The sequence below is a fragment of the Pagrus pagrus genome (genome assembly GCF_965226575.1).
Source record: "Pagrus pagrus genome assembly, chromosome: 8".
NCBI lineage: Eukaryota > Metazoa > Chordata > Actinopteri > Spariformes > Sparidae > Pagrus > Pagrus pagrus.
Genome location: NC_140192.1, coordinates 17,202,898 through 17,224,911, shown reverse-complemented (window position 1 = coordinate 17,224,911; position 22,014 = coordinate 17,202,898). Strand labels below are relative to the sequence as shown.

Sequence of the window (22,014 nt, the reverse complement as noted above, 5' to 3'; positions counted from 1 at the left end):
CATGGGTGTGATTTTCTCAGTATTTTCATACATTAAGCAGTAGTCAGTCTGGATAGATAATCAAATTAAGAATTTGTTGCAGCCGTTGATATAAGCCGTAACCAAAGATCAAAATCTGTTGTGTTATTCATAAACTACTAAATGTGCCAATAAGCAGACAGGAGAGGCCACAAACACTTTCAGACATGGAGGAGCTAACATCTACAGGTAGGAACAACATTATGATAGTCTGAAGGGAGTTGCATAACAGCTATCACTATCAGTATATTCATAAGAAAAGGAAATGACCTGAAAACCTGTTTTTGCTTTTATTAATAAGCACATTTACATGTGGTATAATGTGTTATTGTGTGTGTGAGAGAGAGCGTGTGAATGTAGGCCTGTGTGTTAGTTAAGCTGTCCTGCTTTTTAATTGAATTCATCACATCTGTTGCAAGGAGGAGATAAAAAATCCACCGTCACATGAATGGGGAGAGGTGATTAATTAGCGACACACTTTTCAAGCTGTAGGTTAAGCCGTGACAATATAGAACAGCTTTTCAGAATCATCTCTGGGATACATCCCTGGCCTGCCGCATCAAGAAAAGAGAGGGCCGCGATGAATAAAAGATACGTTGTCACCTCAGCCGCCTCAATATGCGCTTGAAATATTGGCAGCGGCAAAGCAATGGAGGTGGAGGTGGTTTTCTCAGTGTGGCGTCTTAAATGTGGATGCAGAGGAGAGGGCAGGTTGATCTTAACAAGCACCTCATTCTCCATCCGCAGGGGGGAAGCTTCAGAAGTGGAGACGGGCCTGTCGGTGGGAATCAACCTGCTGCAAGAAGAAGAGAGCAGCGGGACAGCCGCACTCGCAGCTCGCCAACACTCGTGGGAAGGAAGTCAAGAGGTACGAGCTCCCTGATGATGCTGGGAAATCCCTGCAATGCCACTAACTTCCTCGGGGCTGAGAAGCAGTAGGGGGTAAAACAGCGAGGGGGGAGGTGGGGAGCTCGCCTTTAAACCTGGATTCCCTTCGGAAGGAGGCGGACAACAAAGGGGCTGCCAAGGTTTGGGAGTTGAGAAGGGAGGAGGTGGAGAGGAGAGGTGGGTGAGGTGGATATGTCAAGTTGACAGCAGCACTCAATCCTTCATTCTGGCGATGACTTGATCCAATCAGGGCTGCACGGCCAAGGACGAGATGGCAGGGCCTGTCATGTCGGAGTTATCAGTGGACTGACGAGGACAGCGGCCTAGTCAGTCCCTCCTCCTGCTGCCTGTGTAACTTGACAAACTTGTGGCTTGTAGAAAAGACTGAATGTCAGCAGTTTTTCCTCAACATGATGCTGGTTTACTGGATAACAGCTGTCACATATGCATCATTTCCTGCCGTCTAGGATCTTGGAGTTCTTTTTCACTGCTTAGGTAAGGAGTGCCCTAGTGTATTAAAATATGCTGCTAAAATCAATTCAAATCGAGAGAACTTCAAGGAGATTCATGTGTCAAAAGTAATATAAGCGATATGACTGCAGTGAAAGTGTTTCATTCATGATTGGAGGATGATGGTTAGGCTCTGACCTCCATGCGTTTGATCCCTCCAGCTCCTCTTCCTCCGTAGTAGGAGGCGTCCACAGTGGGCCACTTCTTCTTGGGCAGCTGCTCTGGCTCCTTAAAAAGACAGGACAATTAAGACACTCACACTCATTAATAGCAGAAGATGTGTTTGCAGTTGGAGCCACATGCAAAATGCATTCTTATTATGTCTATAAACTGCTGCATAGACAAAAGGAAGGTAGTACAGGACTGTGCTACTTTCCTTCAATCCCATTTATCACAATTTGAATGTACTTCCTCTCAACAGGAAAAGCACATTTACGTAATTTTCTCATGAAGGAAGAGATACCTACATCCTTTTTTTCTGCTAAAGACATCAATTCTTTCTACATGGTTCAATGACTTTCAGGGACATGATCAACAGAATAATTAGTCGATTTCCTCCAATTTTTTCCTTGAGTAATCATCTGCAGATTAATCTAGTCTTGAAAGCTCTTAAAATCTAGTGATTGTTGAAGACCAAAACCTGTTTTTGCATATTCTGATGACAGAATGTGAGTCAAATTCTTAGGATGTGATGATATCGTTTTCCAGAAATGGCTTATCCAACATTAAAAAGTTGTGTAAAAACAACAAATCAGCTTAAGTTTTTGCAGCAGCAATTGCTCTAATTGTTTCTTTCTGGATGCTAGGATAGTACACAGATTTTAAAACTTTCATTGGCATCAATTGAAATATTCTGGCATTGTGACAACACTATCGTGATGTACTCACAGGTGGTGGTGGACGGGAAGGTGGAGGAGGTGGCGGCGGGTCTTTGATGACCTGGATAAACAGAAAAAGCAAAAGAGCGTCAGCACAAGTCCATCAGGGGACAAAATACAGACACACACAAACACACATGCTTAAACCTTGTCAAGACAAGCGCGGACAAGGCTGACGGAGGTGATTCGTGACAGGTGACTGAGTCAAACAGAGACATCCCTCAGCTCGTCACACGGCGGAGACGCTGCTGCTGCCAGGCTGCTTTGTAACTGCAACTGGCACCCCATCGCCCGGCTGACTACTGATTACAAGGATTCTGCTTGTAAACCAACATCAGGGGCCCCCCGTGCAAAATAAAGAAAAGCTGAAAATCAACTTGTTGACAGGGGAGTCTTTGGGGCGAGCGCCGCTGCCCGTTTAGCTCTTAATTAATTGGATGGGGTTCAGTGCTCCCAAGCAATCCCCCCAATCATAAAGTCCTAAGGAGTTAATTAGCTCCAATGAGATACAGAGGAGGAGGCTCGGGCTCAGCTCCAAGCCCTGTCTGCGTGGAAGATGAGTGGCGGCATACACACAGAAAAAAAGGGAAAAAACCCACACACATAGTGGCAACACACCTCTCCCACAGCAGAGTGACCAGCCTGGCGGCATTGTTCATGACAACATTGGATGACATGGCACCTGAGGAGCAGGTTGTCCACAATGTGATTCCACTCAAGGACAAGATGCCTCTACTGGGTTTTTCAGATGTGCATTGCAAAGCAAAGAGCAGCCTGACAGTGACATTTGTCAGGTGTCAGTCAGACGCTTCACATACTGATGTCCAACTTTTTACCGCAGGATTGCTGAAGACACCACTGCCACTCATTCCGTCTGTGAGAGCAATCACGCTGGAAAGGTGGAGATTATTCGACTGTGTTTTCAGGTTTCAGGAGTTGAGAGAGGCGGCCTTTAGCTCCAAAAACACATTGACGTCCTCTCTGTGTTTTCTAAAGATTATGTGGTGAAAGTGACCACCAGCTGCATTTAAAGAGACCCTAATAATTCACAAATAATAAGAATACTGTAAGACCTTTTACCAAACACCTCAGCTATAGATAGGTTCATCTTAAATCACATAAACTATCAAAATTTAAAATATCAACTTTTTGAATTGGGTGGTGTGTTATTGCCGTGATCGTTTTCACCCAACAGATGTGACTTTGTAAGAGGCTCTCGCCAATAAACTGTCTATAGAGTTGAAATTTTGTTCAAATAAATTGTTTCGCCATCATGTTTCCAGGGATTAGATGCTTCAAATTGAGGGAAACCACTTTGCACATGTCAAAAAATGTATATTCTGATCAAATGCTTTGGGGCATGTAAACTCACGTCTCATGGGATCACTTTATTTAGCATGCATGTACAGTTAAGTTGGAATCGGACTGAAGGAGTATTGTCAATATAACTGCAGCTATAGATGCATAGACCCCTATGCTAAGGGGGTGACCCATGGTAAAATAATTTGTTAGTTAATTAATCAGTCAATGGACAAAAAATCAAAAATCAAAGAAGTTGACAAGAAAGGAAAGAGTGCTTCCTGTTCACCATTTCACCCAGCTTTTCCCTGTGTTGGTGTGAGACATGGCCTCATTTCTTACAGAGTAGTGGACATTAGCACTACACACAGAGTACACTAGCCGCCCTATAAATACTGTACATATAATTACAGTGAGGACATATCTCAACCTGGGGTGTGCAGTAAAGTGGAAAACAGACCTTTGTACATTAGTCATCGCAGACAGATACTTCACTGTCATCACTGGTAATGCATTTGCTAAATTGGTTTTGGAAGGGAAAAAAGAGCAATGTAATTATGGCATATCATAGATCCTAACAGCTGTTTCATTCATTGTTAAGCGCAGGCATACCATCACACTCTCCACATACTGTTGTCATTAGAATAATGAAAAATAATCAATTAGGGTTAATTAATTGCTCTTTGACACACAACTGGCTGTAAGCAAATCCAGTGCAGGTCTACTCCTAACCTCTCCATACGCTGATTAACATCATTTCAACCACACCTTACGTTGACAGGATTATCTCTTTTTATTAAGTAATTATGCAGCAGATTTCCTGGACATATTGTGGGATAAATAAAGCATTATACAAATGATGGGGCGCTGCTGCTCTTTCCCAGCTACCTGATAGACAGATGTGAAGGAGAGCGCTCAGCGACATAATTAAAAACTAAACCATGGGATACTTAGCCGCCTGACATCAGCCCCAGCGGCTCACCACTGCAGCCACGACACCGGGAGGAATCAGACCAATCAGAGGCTTTTGGGGCATCGTCCCCATATGGCTTTCCGTAACTGTCCAACTGGACTTGATAATCCGTTCATTCCTAACCTCAAGCTCAAACCGTGTTGTGTCAAGCTGTTTTGAGAGGCTTACCATGATGGATCAGTGGCAGGTACCATATTTAGAAATATAAAAATGATTTGTTGCTTTAACCTTGGACAAATGAACCTGTTTGCAGGAAATAAAAATGGTTCTGAGGGGAAAAGATAAAAGTTCTGCATCAGAGAGCAACGCTGACAACTTCTAACATAAAATAACAAGACATAATTGGAGATTATTAACATATTAAGCACCAAATGAGTTGAAAATGTGTCCAAAAGTGAATCCAATTCAGCAGTGAATCATTTGTAATTTTGACAAAATGGCGATGTAATTCGAAAGTGCATCTCCAATCTAGAATCCTTTGATTTGAACTAAAGGCTACGCCATTCTGAGTTTAATTTCCAAACAAATCATAAACAAAGAAATTACCACTCCACAGCTTGTATGACCTCTCTCCTGGCATCAATCCATGTGGGAGAGAAACAGAGAAGAGAGAGAGACAGGGATTGTGGGAAAGAGGTTGGGTGTGTGTGTGTGTGTGTGTGTGTGTGTGTATGTGTGCGTGGCCTCATCCCGACTGCTGAAACCTGGCAGACTGGGGGTTTAAATATTAACAAGCCACACATGGCCCTCCTCTTCTGCCGCGTCCCTCGATGGAAGGCAACAGCAGCTCTCTCCACCAAGACAAACACGTCCACGGCCAGACATGCTGCAGGGGGTTTACATTTTAATGCCTTTGTTGGTTTTCCAAAATATGCTTCCATCTCATCCTGGATGGGCTCCCTTCAGGTCCACAAAGCCAGGTGACGTCTATCATTTAAGGGGCGGTGTGGGTGAGCGGGAACGGAGGTGTGGTGGGGAGGGCGGTTGGCAGTAGTGGAGGGTAAATTTGCCTTTATCAGATCTCAGTAGAAAAAAGAAGAGAAACAGAAAAAGACCAGGGTGCACCATCTGTAGCCCCTCTCTCATAGCCCCAAACGATAATCTGTTGTGGATTTTTGTAAATGGTTAAGTGGGTGAGACCGTTTTTCCAAAGGCAATGAGGGCAGGAGGAGTTTACAATCATAGCTTTCATGAATATCCAGCACTAAGGAAAAGTTTAAACAATGGATTAAAGGGGAAAAAAAACTTCCATCAAGCACAATCAAGTTGTTCAAAGAGAAATGATAAAGGAGTGCTCACAAGTGAATTGCAGATTCAAGACTCGTTAATTAAACGCAGTCTCGAGTTCCACCTTAACAAACAGCCTGTTCACATGGGACCAGTAACATGTAGTGATCTGTGGAGTTAGAGAATAACCTTCCGGCCTCCACATTTAAAGAAACACATTTGCACTTACTACCAAAATTCTCTTTAATCACAAGACAATCTGAACTTGAAACTGCAAGACTCTATATTTCATCATTTCAAGATTTTAATGAGTGATGGGGTCCTATATGAACAAAATATTTTCTTTCAAAGTTAAAACAGTTTTGTTTATTTCACACAAGATATTTCTGTCTGTGCTGTTTTCCTCTGTGGTTTTCTTATCGGTTTGAAGTGGGCGGAGGTTAGTTAGAAAAACATGTCGTGTATCTTCTGTACCAATCCGAGTTTAACAATATGTTGATCAAAATGTTATAACACAGTGGGTTGTTTGCTTGTGTGGCCAGGACAGTCAATCAAATCTTATCAAACCACACCCGCACAGTCCCGACGATAATGACAATATGTTTACGATTGGAAGAGTTCATTGACCTTCATTTGTATGGATGCCAGGAGGTGCTGTTGGTTTCCTCTGATAGGACACGAGAGTTTTTAATCCTATACACCTGTCAAAAACACTTGTTTTGTGTGCAAGAGAATTGTTGAAATTGTTTTATTTTTTTACTTCGAATTTTGTTTAAACATGATTTTGGTAATTTAGATACTTCCTCCATTCTTGATGAAGGGAGGACGGAAGTCAACAATCATCAAAATAATAATAATTATTATTATTATTAATAACAATAATAATAATTATTATTAACAATAACAATAATAATAATAATAATAATCATAATAATCATAATAATAGGGGGAGTCAGAGGATAAATAAACCAAGGGCCAAAAACAAAGTATAGCTGAAATGGAACACTGACAGGATTAGTAAAAGAAGACTTCTGTGTTTACCAAAACAAAGTAAGTATTTTAAGCTGCAGCATGAACAGATTCGACTGTGATTAAACCATAAGCAATCTCTGTGATTATTATTAATCACTTCAGTCCCCAGGTAGGCCTAAAGTTAGTCCTGGACAAACAGAGATTTTGTTAACTTTCATGCAATCTGTCCATGACTTTCTTCTTCTGCTAATCTATCTCTTGTTCTGTTTTTTACATAGTTTGCTCACATGAAGTGACTTCATCTCTTCTCAGAATTTGTGTGTGATCACATGCAGTCATCAGCTTGAACTCAACTGCAGGATGTGGGCTCTTCACTTCCTGTTTGAGGTTCTTCCTCTGCGGCGTTGCTAAGCCACGGCGGATGAACAAGGTAAACGGGACGCGTGGGGTTGGACAGATGTTCAATACCACTTCCATTTAGAGCCAGTGAACAATGTCTAGCTTTCTGTGTACGAGCGGTCTCGGACACAGTTCAACCTGGCAATGACCTGCTGGCAATCGCTGGTTTGTGGTCACAGCTTTGGGCTTTCTGAGTGAACATAGCACGCTTTGGACAACTTCCCCAAATACCACTTGATTTGCTGCATTTGCAACGACAGAATGTTTTAAAAGTCATCCAGCTCTAAATGCAAATCATTTTATAAAATTAGACTGTTATCGTGATCAGCTCTAGAGAGGGTGAGCAGTGAGTACTATTTTTATTATTTTGGATTGCAGGCAAAACAGGCAACATATGAGTTATTTGGCATGTTTTGCCAGCACAGAACCTGCTGCTGTTATCTGTGTGCAAACCCAGATCGAATGAATCATCAGCTCTGGTTGCCCAAAGTTGAATATGTTCAGAGTTGGTTTTGAGCAGAGCAGCAACACTCACCACTTTGCAGCAAAGAGGCCAGAACCACCACATGAGGGCCAGAGCTAGGAGGATCAGCAGCACCAGGAAGACTATCGCCACCACAAAACCATCTGACTAGAGGAGAAAATGACAAGTAATCAGCTTATTGATCCTAAAAATGCATTTAGGTGTTAAATTCAATGACAAAATGGTAAAATTTAACAATCAAATCACAGCTTTTTGCTACTGGATAATAAACACAATCATCAAGTGGAAGTGGAAGTCATCCATTGACCCATAAATGGCACAAAGAAATAATAATATGGATAACATATTTAGGTATACATGTAAATACACTGAATGTTATAGGAGATTAAGATAATATTATCATTATAATTGTTGTCATTATACACAGACTGTGATTAAAGGTCTAATTTTAATTCAATACAGGGTTTAATTTGTATCTTGTTATAACAATTTAACTATTTTCAATTTAAGGAAATGTTTCAGTGTTTCCCTATTGTGTGCATGACAATAACAAATGGCAGTGAGAAACTGTGGAACAATACAACATTAATGAGGTCAACACTGATGAAAAAAGTTGGGAGAGAGGAAGAGGGACAGGACAGGAACATTGTGACTATCACGTACTCAAACCACAATATGAGCAACACTGACTGAAACATTAACTGAAAAAAATCTGGCTCCGATTATGAAAGAGAGGCATGAGAAAATGTTACAGAAAGATTGTGTTCACGTGGTTCAGACTTACACATGTGGAGGCAGTGATGGTGTAAGCGCTGGAGATGAAGGACTTTCCGTTGTTTAGGCTGATGAGAACATCCATAGTCCTGTAAAGAAAAGGGTTTAATTAATGTGTTGTAATTAACTATATTGGATGCATACAAAAGTGAACTATGTGCACAACAGAGAGAAAACCCCTGTTGAAGTCTCTTTCAGGAGTCCCACAAGAAGTGCTTTATAACATCACAAAAAAGCTGATTTACCAGCAGGTCGACAAAATCAGTTTGTTGTATCGTGTTGGGCACAAAAGTACAAAAATACTTTTTATGCTGCATATTTATGTATTTTTTTTTGTCTTATTTTGCTAAATGAAGTCCAGCTGTGGATCAGGAAGTACAGTGAGTCGTCCACTTATCACGGATTTGGGAATTTGATCCCCAGAGTCAAATTGAACCCCAAATTGTTCCCTAACAGTATGCATAGTAGATCGAGTGTGTGTGAATGGGTGAATGAGAGGCAAATCGTAAAAAATCACTATATAAATGTAGCCAATCACGATTTAAAATTGTTTTATTTCTATTTACTGCTTTGAATGATATGTGTAATAATCATGCTTCAGTTGACATCTTTCTGGGTGATTTTATCTACAATAAAAAACAAAAAAATGTGTACTGCTTTTTCACAGCATCAATGTCCAAAATCAGGGTACACAGAGCTTTAGAGTTAAAACAAAAAAAAGGACTGTTAAGAAACAAGGAATATCCAGGTTTTGTTTTAAGGGGATAATTTTGTCACATCTATTAAACTGACCAAATATGAGGGATTTTTACCAAAAATGTTTTTGAGTAAAAAGAGAGATTAGATTACATTAGATTTACATTTTTCAATATCCATATCAGTGCTTTCCTTAAAGTAAATCTTCGGTATGGTTTTATCAAACATCTCTTATGATCTTCAGTAATAGAATAAAGAGATTAATTATATTATCTCCCTAACTAATCCTATTTAAAAATGAGTAACAAGTCCGGCGCTCACAGTAGCACAATGCTCAGTAAAGAACACAATGGGTGCAAACTAAACGGTCAAACTCAGAGGGAGGATATCCTCTCATTATCACATCCATCAGAGTGTGTGGATGAAGTAACCTGACTAGCAGTAACAAGGCTCGTGAACTCCTATGACTTATTTAGAAGGAAAAATGCGAGGCCAAAATGGGCGCAATTAAAAGCCTAATGATGAACGGCACCGCAATTTCCATATGTCTATTACGCCCAATCCAATTACCGCAGGTTTAATGAGAATTCAGGATATGGAACGAGTGAAACGCCTGAAATCCTCCCTCCGACACAAGAAAGGGAGAAAGAGAAAGAAGTACGCAGAGTGGTATTGTGTGCGTGAGGGGCCAGCTGTGAGTGTGTGGTAGCGTACAGGGGAGGCCTGCATAAAAACTGGTGCTGCGGAATAATAACAAGAGAGCTCTTTGCTTTGCTTTGGATCTTGCCTGAGGCAGTGCCTTGGGCCACCAATTCTCCTGTGGTTCAGAACAGATGAGCAACCAGACCATGTGTCCATTACTATGCAGTGGATTCTAAATATTCTAAACTGACTCCTTTGCACCTTTTCTAATTTACCAACACTAAATATTTAAAATACAATTCATGGAACTTTAAAACCCGATGCACTTTGACACTTCACTCAACTTGTTGATGCTTCCACCTTTTCTTTGTTTTCTCTTTTTATTTGCCATTTTATTTTGCTTTTCTTATTTTCTTGCATTTGACATTTGACATGTGATGCTCCTCCTCTGTATTTGAGGTTTAATTTAGACCATTGAATCTTTATTTGTGTTGGATGGTTTAGCTGGGCAGATGAGTCAATAAAACAGACAATAAGGAGGTAAGGCTCAATTAGAGCAGGAACAGACAGGTAGAGGATAACTAGCCAGCACGGTTTTGAGGTCAGGAGAAGTGTTAGTGCTTTGATTTTTTTAGGTGACATGGCAGATTATTCCATGAGCAACAACAACACATAGCACAAGTCTGTTCTAGTTCAATCCTGTCCCATGATCCTGAAGCATTAAAAGAAACCAAGAACACAAAAATTCAAAATCTGAATACTGTACAACAGGCACACAAGTGACGAGAGACTGAGATGAAATGAAAAGAAGAGTCATAAAAACTCCAGTCGTGCCAAAATTAGTGTGTAAAAGAAAGATTTAATCGGAGGAGATGTGTGGTAGTGTTGACACTAGAGTTTCATTCACTTATAAAGTGTTAATTATCAATCTAACTTTATGACACAGAGAAAACTGATAAATGATACATTTGTCATTAGTAGTAAAGCTTAATGAAATGTAACTGAAGGTTCAACTGAAGTAACACATGACCCCTGCCATCTCCTCAACCTATGCTTACCCCTCCTTCCATCTCGCTGCCGATACAGACAACCAGTCCGTAAAAAAAAAGAGTTTTGTGCCCAAAACTATAAGGGCTTTAAATAGCCTGGGTATGTTTGTAAAGTTTCTGTTAGTTTTTTTTGTTTTCACCTTGTTCTGGATGTCTTTTATGTGTGAGAGTGAAAACAAATTTCCTCTACGGAGGACAATGAATGATAAGTATGAATCTGACTGTATGATGATCAAGTACATACATCATAGTTGAACAAACAGGTTTAACAGTTTAGAAAAGACAAACCGCTTTTAATCTTATACAGAAAACATACCTGAAGTTTTTCATTTTGTGTTAAATGTTAAATATGGATTTTTGAACATTTCTACGTCTGTGTATTACACACACATTTTTTTAATCTGCTCTATGTGTCCTACTTCGACTACAGGTGTTAAAATTGTTTGCACTTGATCCAAAACCGTTCAGAGGAGGCTGGAATGTGACAATCCCTGGCTCACTACAGACGCCATGTCCCCACTCCATACTCCTCTTAATCATGAATGTATACTGTGCACTCTAAAAGATTTGAAAACTCCTGATTTTGACGGTGAACCACTTTGCTTCCATCGGAAAACATCTCGTTGTGTCGAACGTGGATCGGTAAAATGCTGCACGCCTCTGCAGCTCATTGAAGCCGTTCCAGGTCCATGCATGTTAACGAAGTGCATGTGCTGAATGGGTGAGGGGAGAGGCTAATTTAGCTGACACCCTCAATCCGTGATAATGGTGGGCAGGTTGTTAATCAAGCTGGAGGTGTGGACCCCAGCGTGTGAAGGAGGAAAGCTCCCAAGCGAGTTACACTGATGAACGCCCCCCACCCCCCTCGCCTGACATCGCTGGACATCCTTAATGCACCACAACCCAACCATAGTTAGCGAGGCCTCTTTTCTTCCTCCCTGAGACACTGACTGCTAATTTACAGAGTTACTGTTGAGTAGGCAGAATCTGCTCCAGCAGAGGCATAAGTCATACATGCGCTTCTCTTTTTCACCATTTTTCCAGGAATATTAACAAAACAGCGATTAGCTATCAGGAGACAACATCTATTTAAGTGGTTATTCTATGTATTACAATTAGTGCTGAAATGGTAAGTTAATCAATTAGATGCTCGTCATTAATGTAATGTCTGACTGTTTTGTTGATAAAGTAACTGTTAGTCATTTATGATTAAAAAAATTGAAAGAATTTGGTATTTTCAGGTTCTCAATTATGATTATTTGTCAATTTTCTCTGCTTTATGTCATTGCAAATTAAATATCCTCTGATTTTGAAGTTTTAGTCAGACATAATTGAAAATGAAACTTGACAGATTATTGATGATGAAAATTGTTAGCTGCAGGTTTTTGGGAAGGCCTATAAACAATGTGTACCTACCTAGTTATGTTGCCCCAAAGCATTTATGCTCTAAATTCTCAGTTTGTACAAAACCGTTGTGATGGTCACCAGTGAATGCTACTATACACGGGAAACACTGAGCAAAACACGAAACAAAGAGGAGACCAAAAGGGTTAAAAAACAATGAAAACAGGGAGGTAAGTGACTTTAAAAAGTAGCCAGATGAATAATTTAAAACAACACTCGCTGTCATTTAACTTTTCCAACTGGTGAAAGCCAGTGAGTGACACTGAGGAGAGAGCTGCAGCTGCTTGGTGGGTCGATGGTTATGTATGAATAAATGAGAGATGAGAGGGCAGATTGTCATGGGGCCGAGGGATCAGTCAAAAATTGGGTAGAAAGCGACACAGGCTCCCAGGGACACCAGTTGAATGGCAGAAGGCTTCTTCCCGCTGCAGATCTCTGGCTTCACGTTGGAAAAACTTTGTCCCCGGGCTCGCTGTAATCTGTCATAAAGTAAGCCCGTCGTGACACTAAGCTTTGGTGATGCGATACAGCTGGAGCGGCTGACAATGGTGACGCTAATGGCTTTCAAACTTCCCTTAAAGATGTGAAAATTGAAGGAGCTGAATAATTCACTGCAGAGCATATGCGAGGCCTGTCACTCGGCATCCAGGAGTCATCACTCTGCGAGCATTTGTGTGGCAGAAGTTCTGACGGAGGAGAGGAAACTCGACGGACAGGAAGGATTGCCTCATGAAGACTGGGGACCAGATGAGAACTTCCAGAGTGAGACATCGACCATTTGGAAGAGTGATGCGAAGAAATTAAATGACGGGATTTCTAGTACATTAAAAGAATGTTGCACTATTATTTAGGCTATACTGCAAAACAGATATATCTCAATATTTAGAAATCTCTTCCAAAGCACTGTATAAATCCTGTGCCTAGGTGACAAAATTAAATATCACAATGTTTTTGACCAAATACCTCAAGATCAATATTGCGACAATATTGCAGGGATGACTACTGGTACTTGAGATGAGATTTTTGATCAATTATCTGACAAAGTGGGAAATGGCAAGTATTAGAACAAGTAGAATATTCTAGTAAGTTCAGAACATTTACTTCAAAAGATCCATATTCATAGAGGACAGTATAAAGTCTCATATCACGATTCTCAATATAATAATCATACCTTGCCCAGCCTTACAACAGGCTTAAACAAGTAAAACCACATAAGTCCTCACACAACTTATACAGACTGGATTCTGTTTATTTGAGTAAATCCATTAAAAGTGTTCCACTTTTGCTTATTTTTTTGTTTTCCAGTACCACAGAAGAGCTTGAAACATCCGACATTAAAGATTCAAAATCTAAGCTGACACATTGCTCCTTACATCTTTCAATCATAGACAGTCGGTTCAAGCTTCATCATGGGACAGCAAATGATTGCACATCCAACATGTTTGTGACACAACTTGGGGGACAATCAAACAAGAGGACAGTTCTATCATAAACATCTTCATGCGCCCACTGGAGCAGATGGAGTGATGTTGCTGCTAGCAGCAGCCCTGGGACAGCCTTTTTAATTATTGACGAACATTAGCATTAGCTACTATACCTGCTTTGTAAAGCAGGTGTCGACTCCCCCCTCAGTTATTTTTTGTCCTCCACGGTTATTGTGAAAACACCAGGTGAAGACATGCTGCTGCAAGAGCACAGCCACTTAACCTCCCGATCGGTGCCCCAGCAGGGTGTTCTGGGTCTCCTAATGGGGATATACAGAAGGGGGAGGAGGAGGGGGTGGGGAGTGAAGGAAGGGCGTCAGCAGATGCCAGTGTTTCAAGCCTGATGCCGCAGCTGTCAGCACAGATGATGCCTCCACCGTGAGTGCTCCTACACAGCTTGATGACCAACTGAGGACACTGTGATTCCTGGACATCGAGGCTGGATGTGGAGCCGCCTGCTCAGAGTTCCCGGTGGACCAGGAAGCTGCAGCTGAGCACCTCAACTCGGGTGACTGCCGCATCTGAAATATGTTCCCCAACAACCCAAGCAGCGTTCGCTGAGGAGTAGGCCTCACGTGTAACAAAACATGGTTAAAAAGGGGAAACGGGGAGAAGGAATGTGCAACGAAAAGGCGATTCTTCTTCGGCTGAGTAGAGCCATGTTAACGGAGCACCCTGTGCGCCGGGAGCGGTGATGGAGCAGAAGCAGACAGATGGACGGAGACGGAAGTTTCCGGGCTTCGCCGTTCCATGCAGGTGGTCCTGGGTGCAGGGACTGGCAGTGCATGGTGAATTATTTAAATGGGGAGCGTGGAAAAGGGAATGGCTGCATCTGTCGCACATCCTTTTAAAGCCCCTCCAGCAGATGTGTTTACTCACCGCCCGTACCAGCTAACTACTTAATGGGTCACCATCGGCAGCCAAGAGTTAATTAAGCAGGCCTTTTGCAAATGGTGGGCACGTAGCATCAGCTCAGGTCCTATCAGGTCGTAGCAAGCGCTGTAGGCCTGTGGTTTACAGATGTAGTTGCTCAAGTTCATCTTTTAACGGCATCCTAAGTGAGTCGGTTGAAAGATATCAGATTCTGTTTCTATTCAAGAGAGAAAATCTGGGTAGAAAGAGGACTTCTACAGCAGCTGCTACTGTAAGACCAGTTGTATTCAAAATGTTGCATTTTCTTCACACTGATAAGTGAAGAAACTCAAATACAATCCAACAGCATTGTGTGAATGTCCTACAGTATATTACAGAAAGTCACGCCAGATGGGGAAGTGTAAAAAATAGTTTTTCTAGCAGCTGGAGGAAAAGAAGCTGTTAACCTGCTGTAATAAAATAAAAATACAAAAGAAAGAAGTGTGAGAGTGCATACTTCCGCCGAAGCTGCATCATTTTGAATTTCCTATTGTATTAATTGCATGTTGATGCAGATCTGCACTGAATCTATGTAACGTGATTAATCAGTATGTAAGAAAAAATGTAAATGTTCAAGTTTAAAAAAATGTTTAAAAAAAATGCGTGACAAATTTTCTCCTTACAATGTATTTAATCCACTAAACATTTTTGGCTTCCTTTCATGAGGGGGGATTTCTGGTAATTGTGTTTCTTCTTATGTACCATGCATATAACACACAAAACAACAAAACCAGTATGTTTTAAGGATATTGTTTACAAAATACAAAATTTAGTCTCAGTGATCATTTTGATGGATATTTGCATTATTGCTTCATCTATGCTTGCACTTCATAATGTGTGCATTTTCAAAGTCAGAATTTTAAAAAAGTGCTCAAAAAGTGCCAGCTCTTATGATTGGAAAACTGCTGCGCTTGGTCCGATTTCCTATTTATTTATTAATTCCATCTCTTTATATGACAGATGGATATAAGATGTGTAGCAAAAGCTTATTACAGCCCTGGTCACCCCTAGACTTTGAATGCAGGGTTCAAACAGAAATAGAGAAAAAAGGTAGTCTAAGAGATCAAATTCATGCGTCTATGTACCATATTTGCATATTGTACTGCACAGGTTGTGTATCCATTGACAGGTGCAGAAGTACATTTTTCCGCACGAGAGTGCATGTTGTGTGTCTGTACATTTATGTGCCTTTGTGTATATGGTTTAGTGTATTTGTTTCTGCTAAAGCCATTATTTCATTGTTTATGAAAAACTAAAAGCTGAACTGAGTCCAACTTCACGTTTCGTATCCCCTCAAAAACTCACATTCCTCTTTCAGCGCTGTCTGTCAGCGTCTGGCAGAAAAACATGTTATCATGAGCAGTTTGGACGTGAACATGAGAGGATTATCTGAGGTGAGGTTCAAGTTGATTTGGAGTAGTTACAGCATCGCCGTCATCATATGATACATAATCTGTTTTAGAGCCGAAAGACCTTCAGGAGCCAGCGGCACTCATAATCATACATTTTTGATTGGATTGCAGTCATCCAGGACATTAAAATCTGTTGTTCCATCTAGGATGCCTTAGCGATCATCTGTTATGGTTTGGGATTATAAGAGATGACGTTAAAATCAAACAATAGCTACGGAGCCGGGAATACATCCATATTTACACTGTTTTTACTTAAATCTTTGGGTTGTATGTATGGAGTGTTTTTCTGTCAATCTACAATGTTTACTGCGTCTTCATGCTACGCCAAACCCTTCATCCCTGCATCTACTGTTTTAACATACAGCTGATTTATAGATTTAGGAGTTGTTTATCTGCACAAAAAAGAAGCCAAAAAGTAGTGCAGAAAAATAAAGACTGTGAATGTAAGACCAAGAGACACATAAAGGATTGAAACAACTTAGCTAAAAATAAGACAGATACGGGAGATTTAAATAAAAAAAACACAATTCTTAAACTGAACACAGAGGAGAGAAGCACATAGACAACAAAAGGCCTGAAGAAGGGGTAACAGAATTATTATTCAAAGAGTCCTGATGTTGGTAAAAAGAGAGAGGAAGTATCTCAACACTATGACTTGACTTTTACCAAACACAACCCTCCCTTTCTTCACTATTTCACGGCAACATAAGGATCTGTAGGAGAACATATTCCAACTATTTAGATGGTACCATTTATAGACACTTAATTTAAAGAGTTCACAGAGAGATACGTGTCATTAATACTTGACACGAGTCATCCATATGCCAAGATATTATTTTTATATTATATTTACAGACACACTGCCCTCACATCTACAGCTACATATCAGTTATTTTATATCATGCGAAGATAAACTGAGAATTTCTACATTTGAATATTCTATATTTTCTATTTCTACTATTTCCAGCTGTTTATTCATTTGTGTCAAACTTGCTTTAAAGAATTTAAACTACTGTTTATGCAAAGAAAAGGAGCAACATATTTGGTCATTTTGGTGGTTATGTCATATTTTCACTTAAAAAGATACAATTCATCTTTTCTTCAATTTGTATGTGTCATTAAATAATAATCAAATACTTTCATCTTCACTGATCTATCTTGGCATAATATCTAGTGATCAGTTTTGCAAAAAAAGAATTCTTCAAACAACTATAATTATTATTTATGATACACTAGGTGCCACTTATCTATTTGTGTCAGTTGACGTTTATAAAAATGTAAAAATCCCCTTTATTTTGGGATTCTACTCATCATCGCTTTCCACTTCCATGACACACAAATACACAAGTGAGGATTTTAAATGCAGCGTGATCCGACTATCACACTGCACAGAGAAACTCTGAACAGCATTACTGTGTAAACATGGCTGACTTTGATTTAATGAACACAACTGAATTATTAATAATGAAATCAGTAAAAAGAAAAAAGAAAACCTGATGATAAAATACATCTGCATTTGAGTTAATTCTGTGTCTGAGGTGATGAAAACACCTGCATCATATCAGCGGTAGACAACATGTTTGTCCAAATATCTGATAGGGATATACTAATATTTAAAGAGTCAATATTTGCACCATATGCAACGCTTGGATGCTTCACCAGCACTTCACTCCAACAGATATTCCACAGGCTACTTACTGTCCGACTTCATAGAGCTTCGGTGCAGGACACAGCAGGTAATCATTACGCACAGTACTCGGCTTATGATCTGTAAAAAACAGAAAAGAAGACAAAACAGCGTTAAATTAAGTCCTTAAGTCCTGCATGCACATCCAAACCGAAAGAGGAAGGGTGCTGAGTTGAAAGTGAGCAAAACATGACAGATAAACTGCTCGTACAGTGCAGGGCTCTAATATCTACTTAATGCATCAAAGTAGTGATGTTTTGGGTAACATTGCTCTCCATCAGACAGTCTGGTGATAACAACATACATATATTCAGACAGAATTTGTTCTCAGTAAGCACAGCATCAGGAAAGCGCCAAATGTAAATTATATCAGGAATAAACATTTGTTTACTAAACGAAATTAAATTAACACTTTGAGAAAAAAAGTTTAACTCTGACATCTGGGCAAGACAGATTTGCAAACCCAACATCTAATAAATGTGATTTACTGTTTCATATTTAAACCCTAAACCTCCTTTGATATGAGTTAAAGCCTCAGTTATTATAAGCAACATTCAAAGATCGTCATCAGCTCAGTTTTGCCAAATTTGGGGGGAACTTTTAGAGCAAAATGAGCGAACGATGCTTGTTTGAACTGTCCTAGAGCTCTTTGACCCTCTTCTAGTGATCCTAAGAATTTATTTTCAAACTAAATATCAGTGATATTCAAAAATAAAGTAGCTTAAATGTGTGATTTGATATTTCAAGACTATTTTATTGATACTTTGTTTTCAAAGGGAAACAAAGACACTACATATAATGTGTGTATTTGTGTGTGCGCGCGCGTGTGTGTGGTGTGTGTATGTGTATGTGTGTGCGTGCGTGCATGTGCGCGTGTGTGGGAGATCAGCACAGGTCGACAGAGGCCTGAACCATCTTCAGCCATGGAGGTCGTTCAGATTATTGATATTTCCTTTCTGCTTGTCTGCTCGGGGCTCCAACTGGTTTGGTGAAGGAGAAGACTGTAGCATCTGTTCCACATATGTGGTGTGTGTGTTCCATAGTTGCCATGATGCCTGTCCATAATTATAAGGTGCCCCACTGTTAAAAAGGTCTGGGCTGAACACATGCAGAAGCCAATAAGGGAATAAATAGCCCCAAGTGGGCGAATGTGAGACAGCCTAAACTGAGAAAGGACTAACAGGAAGACATCTGCTAATGGCCACTTCCTGATTCGGATGAAGTTCTTTTTTAAAAAGAAAAAAAAATATGCTCAAGTGTTTTAGTCGAGTTGAAATGTTGAAAATCAAAAATAACTTGTCAAGGAGGGAAGTGTTGTCATTGGCAGTCGTCGATCCCACAGATCCCACGGCCAAATGAGAGCTTGAAAAGATTGGCTTTCGTTGCCAAATCCCGTTTGCTTCCTGAAAAAGGATTTCTCAACAGAACAGACTGCAAGCTCAAAATAAGGAGCACAGTGACCTACATACCCTCCTTTCTTTTGGTGAATTTAGATCGTATAGATAGGGAGCGGCTATGAGATAACAGATACGGCGGGACAGGGGTTTGTTTTGCCATGTCCTTCCTTTGAACACCCACCATCAATTCATGTCGCAGCAAGTTGGATAAGAAGATGTGTTGAGTTCTAAGATTTGTGCAGGAGATGTGACATATTGTGTGTCCATAACAAGGACATAAAATACAATAGAACACATATCACAATATAAATCAACATTTACAAAACATGCAGAGGATGGAGGTTTTTACTGCATGTCAGCAGGTTTATGTCTCATATATTGTATTATTATATTATATTATATTATATTATATCATACAATATTACATTATATCATATTATAGGTCTGACTCCAAAGACAGGTTGTTTCTTATCTTGTTATACAAGGTATCAGAAACACCACAGTCAATCAGACAATGGGTATTTGTGTTTTACAAGCCATTAGTTGAATAGTGTTGAGTCTGTTTAGTCCTGTCAGATGGTGTTGAGGCCTTCAATGTATCTGCATTTCTTTGCACTCTGTTTGCGATTTCCAATCTTTCCATCACTTGCTCTGACCGGCACCATTTCTCTGACTGCTGAGCTCTACTACGACAAACAGCTTTTAATACAGTGATTTTTACACATGTTGTATTCTATTGTATTATTTACTGCTTAATATGCTTGAAAACATAACATAGTTAATGTAAATGTTGCAGATGTTTGTTATATGGTGACATTAAAAATGCACGATAAATGAACAAGGATAAGTTAAATCTTGCGGCACACTTGGCGGAGCCTCAAGGCACCTCACAGTGTCATGACACCCACTTCGGGAACCACTGCTCCAGAAAAAACTTTAATCAGATTGAACGATCAAGGGCTGCGATATACCGATTCACAGAGAACGTTTTGAGTGACCACATTATAGCAGAGTCATTGTTTCATGATATGCGGTAGGTTTTCTATTACTCGTGACAGCCCTGTACAGATGTATTTAGAGGACCACACACTCAGTGGACAAAGGTTAGATTTGCTACACTGACCACAGTGGGTGCAACTAACTGGAAGCTAATGCTTGTGCCACTATTTAAGATTGATAATTATCATCAGGTATGAGCAAAAAAGTTCAGCTTATGACCATGATACGTGGTTGAAAGCTGTAGAAAAAGTGAGTTGTCGAACTTGCCTTGAGAAATTTTTGTCAAGCAAATCAGAAATATCATCTATACAGTTACAGAATTTCATTACATTTGGACTAAACTATGTCAATCTATACTATATATTGAATGACATAAGGCTCTATATAGGCCGCTCATATTTTATAAAAAAGTTATGAGTCTCCCCAGTAATCTCACAACAGACACTGACATTGTGTACATGATTAGAGTAAATGCCCGAGAAAAAAGCAAGCAACAGGTCTCAATAGTGTGTAAATGCACTTGCTGAAATTGGTCATTACTTGGACTATGGCAGCAACAAACAATAATTGTCATTGTTGATTAATCTGTTGTTACAAATTTGGTCTATAAAATGTCAGAAAATAGTGAAAAATATTGATCAGTGTTTCCCAAAACCCTGGACAGAGGTAGGGTACATGATGATGCCTTTATAGACAAAGGACTCGGTGCTTGCTGCTGTGCGCATGTAAACTTCCCCTGTATTCTCTATTTATAAGATTCAGACACTTTTAGACTTTTAGGCTGAATTTAGAAGCGATGAGTCTTTTCTCTTTTCCTGTAGACTCTAGAGTGATCACGGCTGTGGATGAACTGTAGGCCCTAATATAGCAACGTGGGTCTTTTACTAAATTAAGAGACACAAGGTCTTGAGAAAATTTCAACATAAAGTTTGCAATCAGCTCAAAATGGGCAGTTTTCTCATCCATTATTGATACTGTATAAAATGTAAATGATTCTTCAAAAAACACATTACAGCCACAGTGACTCTTGAGGTTTGGACTAAATTTAGATATCTCCACAATTCATGTGGCTATTTTAATTATTTGCCTTATTGCCTTTGCTGTCCCCCCATGCTACCACTGGCCTAGCCTTATGATTTATTTATTGTCAAAACAATGCTCACAAAATCCCATTTGATCATTTTAATTTGTGATACAGGATGCATGTTTTGTTGTCCATAGTGATTAGACAATCTCCGAGCTGTGCTGAGTGAACATTTTAAAGCTGCAGTTTGAGCCACGGGAGCCTTATCTTTGTCTAGGCCTGTGGTTACAAAACTTTGCTATGAATATGACCAACTCAATGCAAGGTTTGTACTATAGTTACTTCTCCACCACTTACTGAAGGTTTGCTGGTCCACTATGAAGCTGCAGACAACGCCTTCATTGCTGCGGCCGAGGGCGAAGCCATTGCCTCGGAGGACGATGTTGAAGGACTCTGTGGAATGTAAACAAACAGGAGATAAGACTGGGAGGAGGAACATACATATAGTTAGACAGTCTCTTCTTGTGTTTATCTGGATTTAGGGGCTTCTGCATACAAAGGCCCTGAAAAGACTCCTTCCAATTGGACTCTCAGCATTAACCACCTACTGTTCTGGAAAACTATCACTATCACTAAGTTTAATGAAAATGAACAAGAACAAAAGTGTGTACTGTGTATATATAACACAGATACATGACTCTCTTTTCACAGGTGCTGTTGTATTGTTGTATGATATAATTGGGCATGTTACCGACACCAGTGGTTCCCAACCTAGGGGTCGCATCCCCTTCATGAAGGTGGACACATTGAGGTAACAAGATTATTATAGGGATAAGACAAAAAATGTATTTCTGTTACACAAAATGATGATTTTTGTTGCACTTTT

At 40.0% G+C, this 22,014-nt stretch overlaps 1 protein-coding gene across 1 annotated transcript in view; it reads right to left on the bottom strand.

Moving 5' to 3' along the window:
- Nucleotides 1-22,014, bottom strand: part of antxr2a (ANTXR cell adhesion molecule 2a) — an 81,349-nt gene that overhangs the window by 41,103 nt on the left and 18,232 nt on the right. The window contains exons 9-14 of the mRNA XM_084360183.1: nucleotides 21,486-21,581; nucleotides 17,720-17,789; nucleotides 8,433-8,511; nucleotides 7,700-7,795; nucleotides 2,305-2,355; nucleotides 1,555-1,644 (exon numbers count right to left, since the gene is read on the bottom strand). Coding sequence (XP_084216309.1) covers nucleotides 1,555-1,644; nucleotides 2,305-2,355; nucleotides 7,700-7,795; nucleotides 8,433-8,511; nucleotides 17,720-17,789; nucleotides 21,486-21,581 — 482 coding nt within the window. The remainder of the gene's footprint in view (nucleotides 1-1,554; nucleotides 1,645-2,304; nucleotides 2,356-7,699; nucleotides 7,796-8,432; nucleotides 8,512-17,719; nucleotides 17,790-21,485; nucleotides 21,582-22,014) is intronic.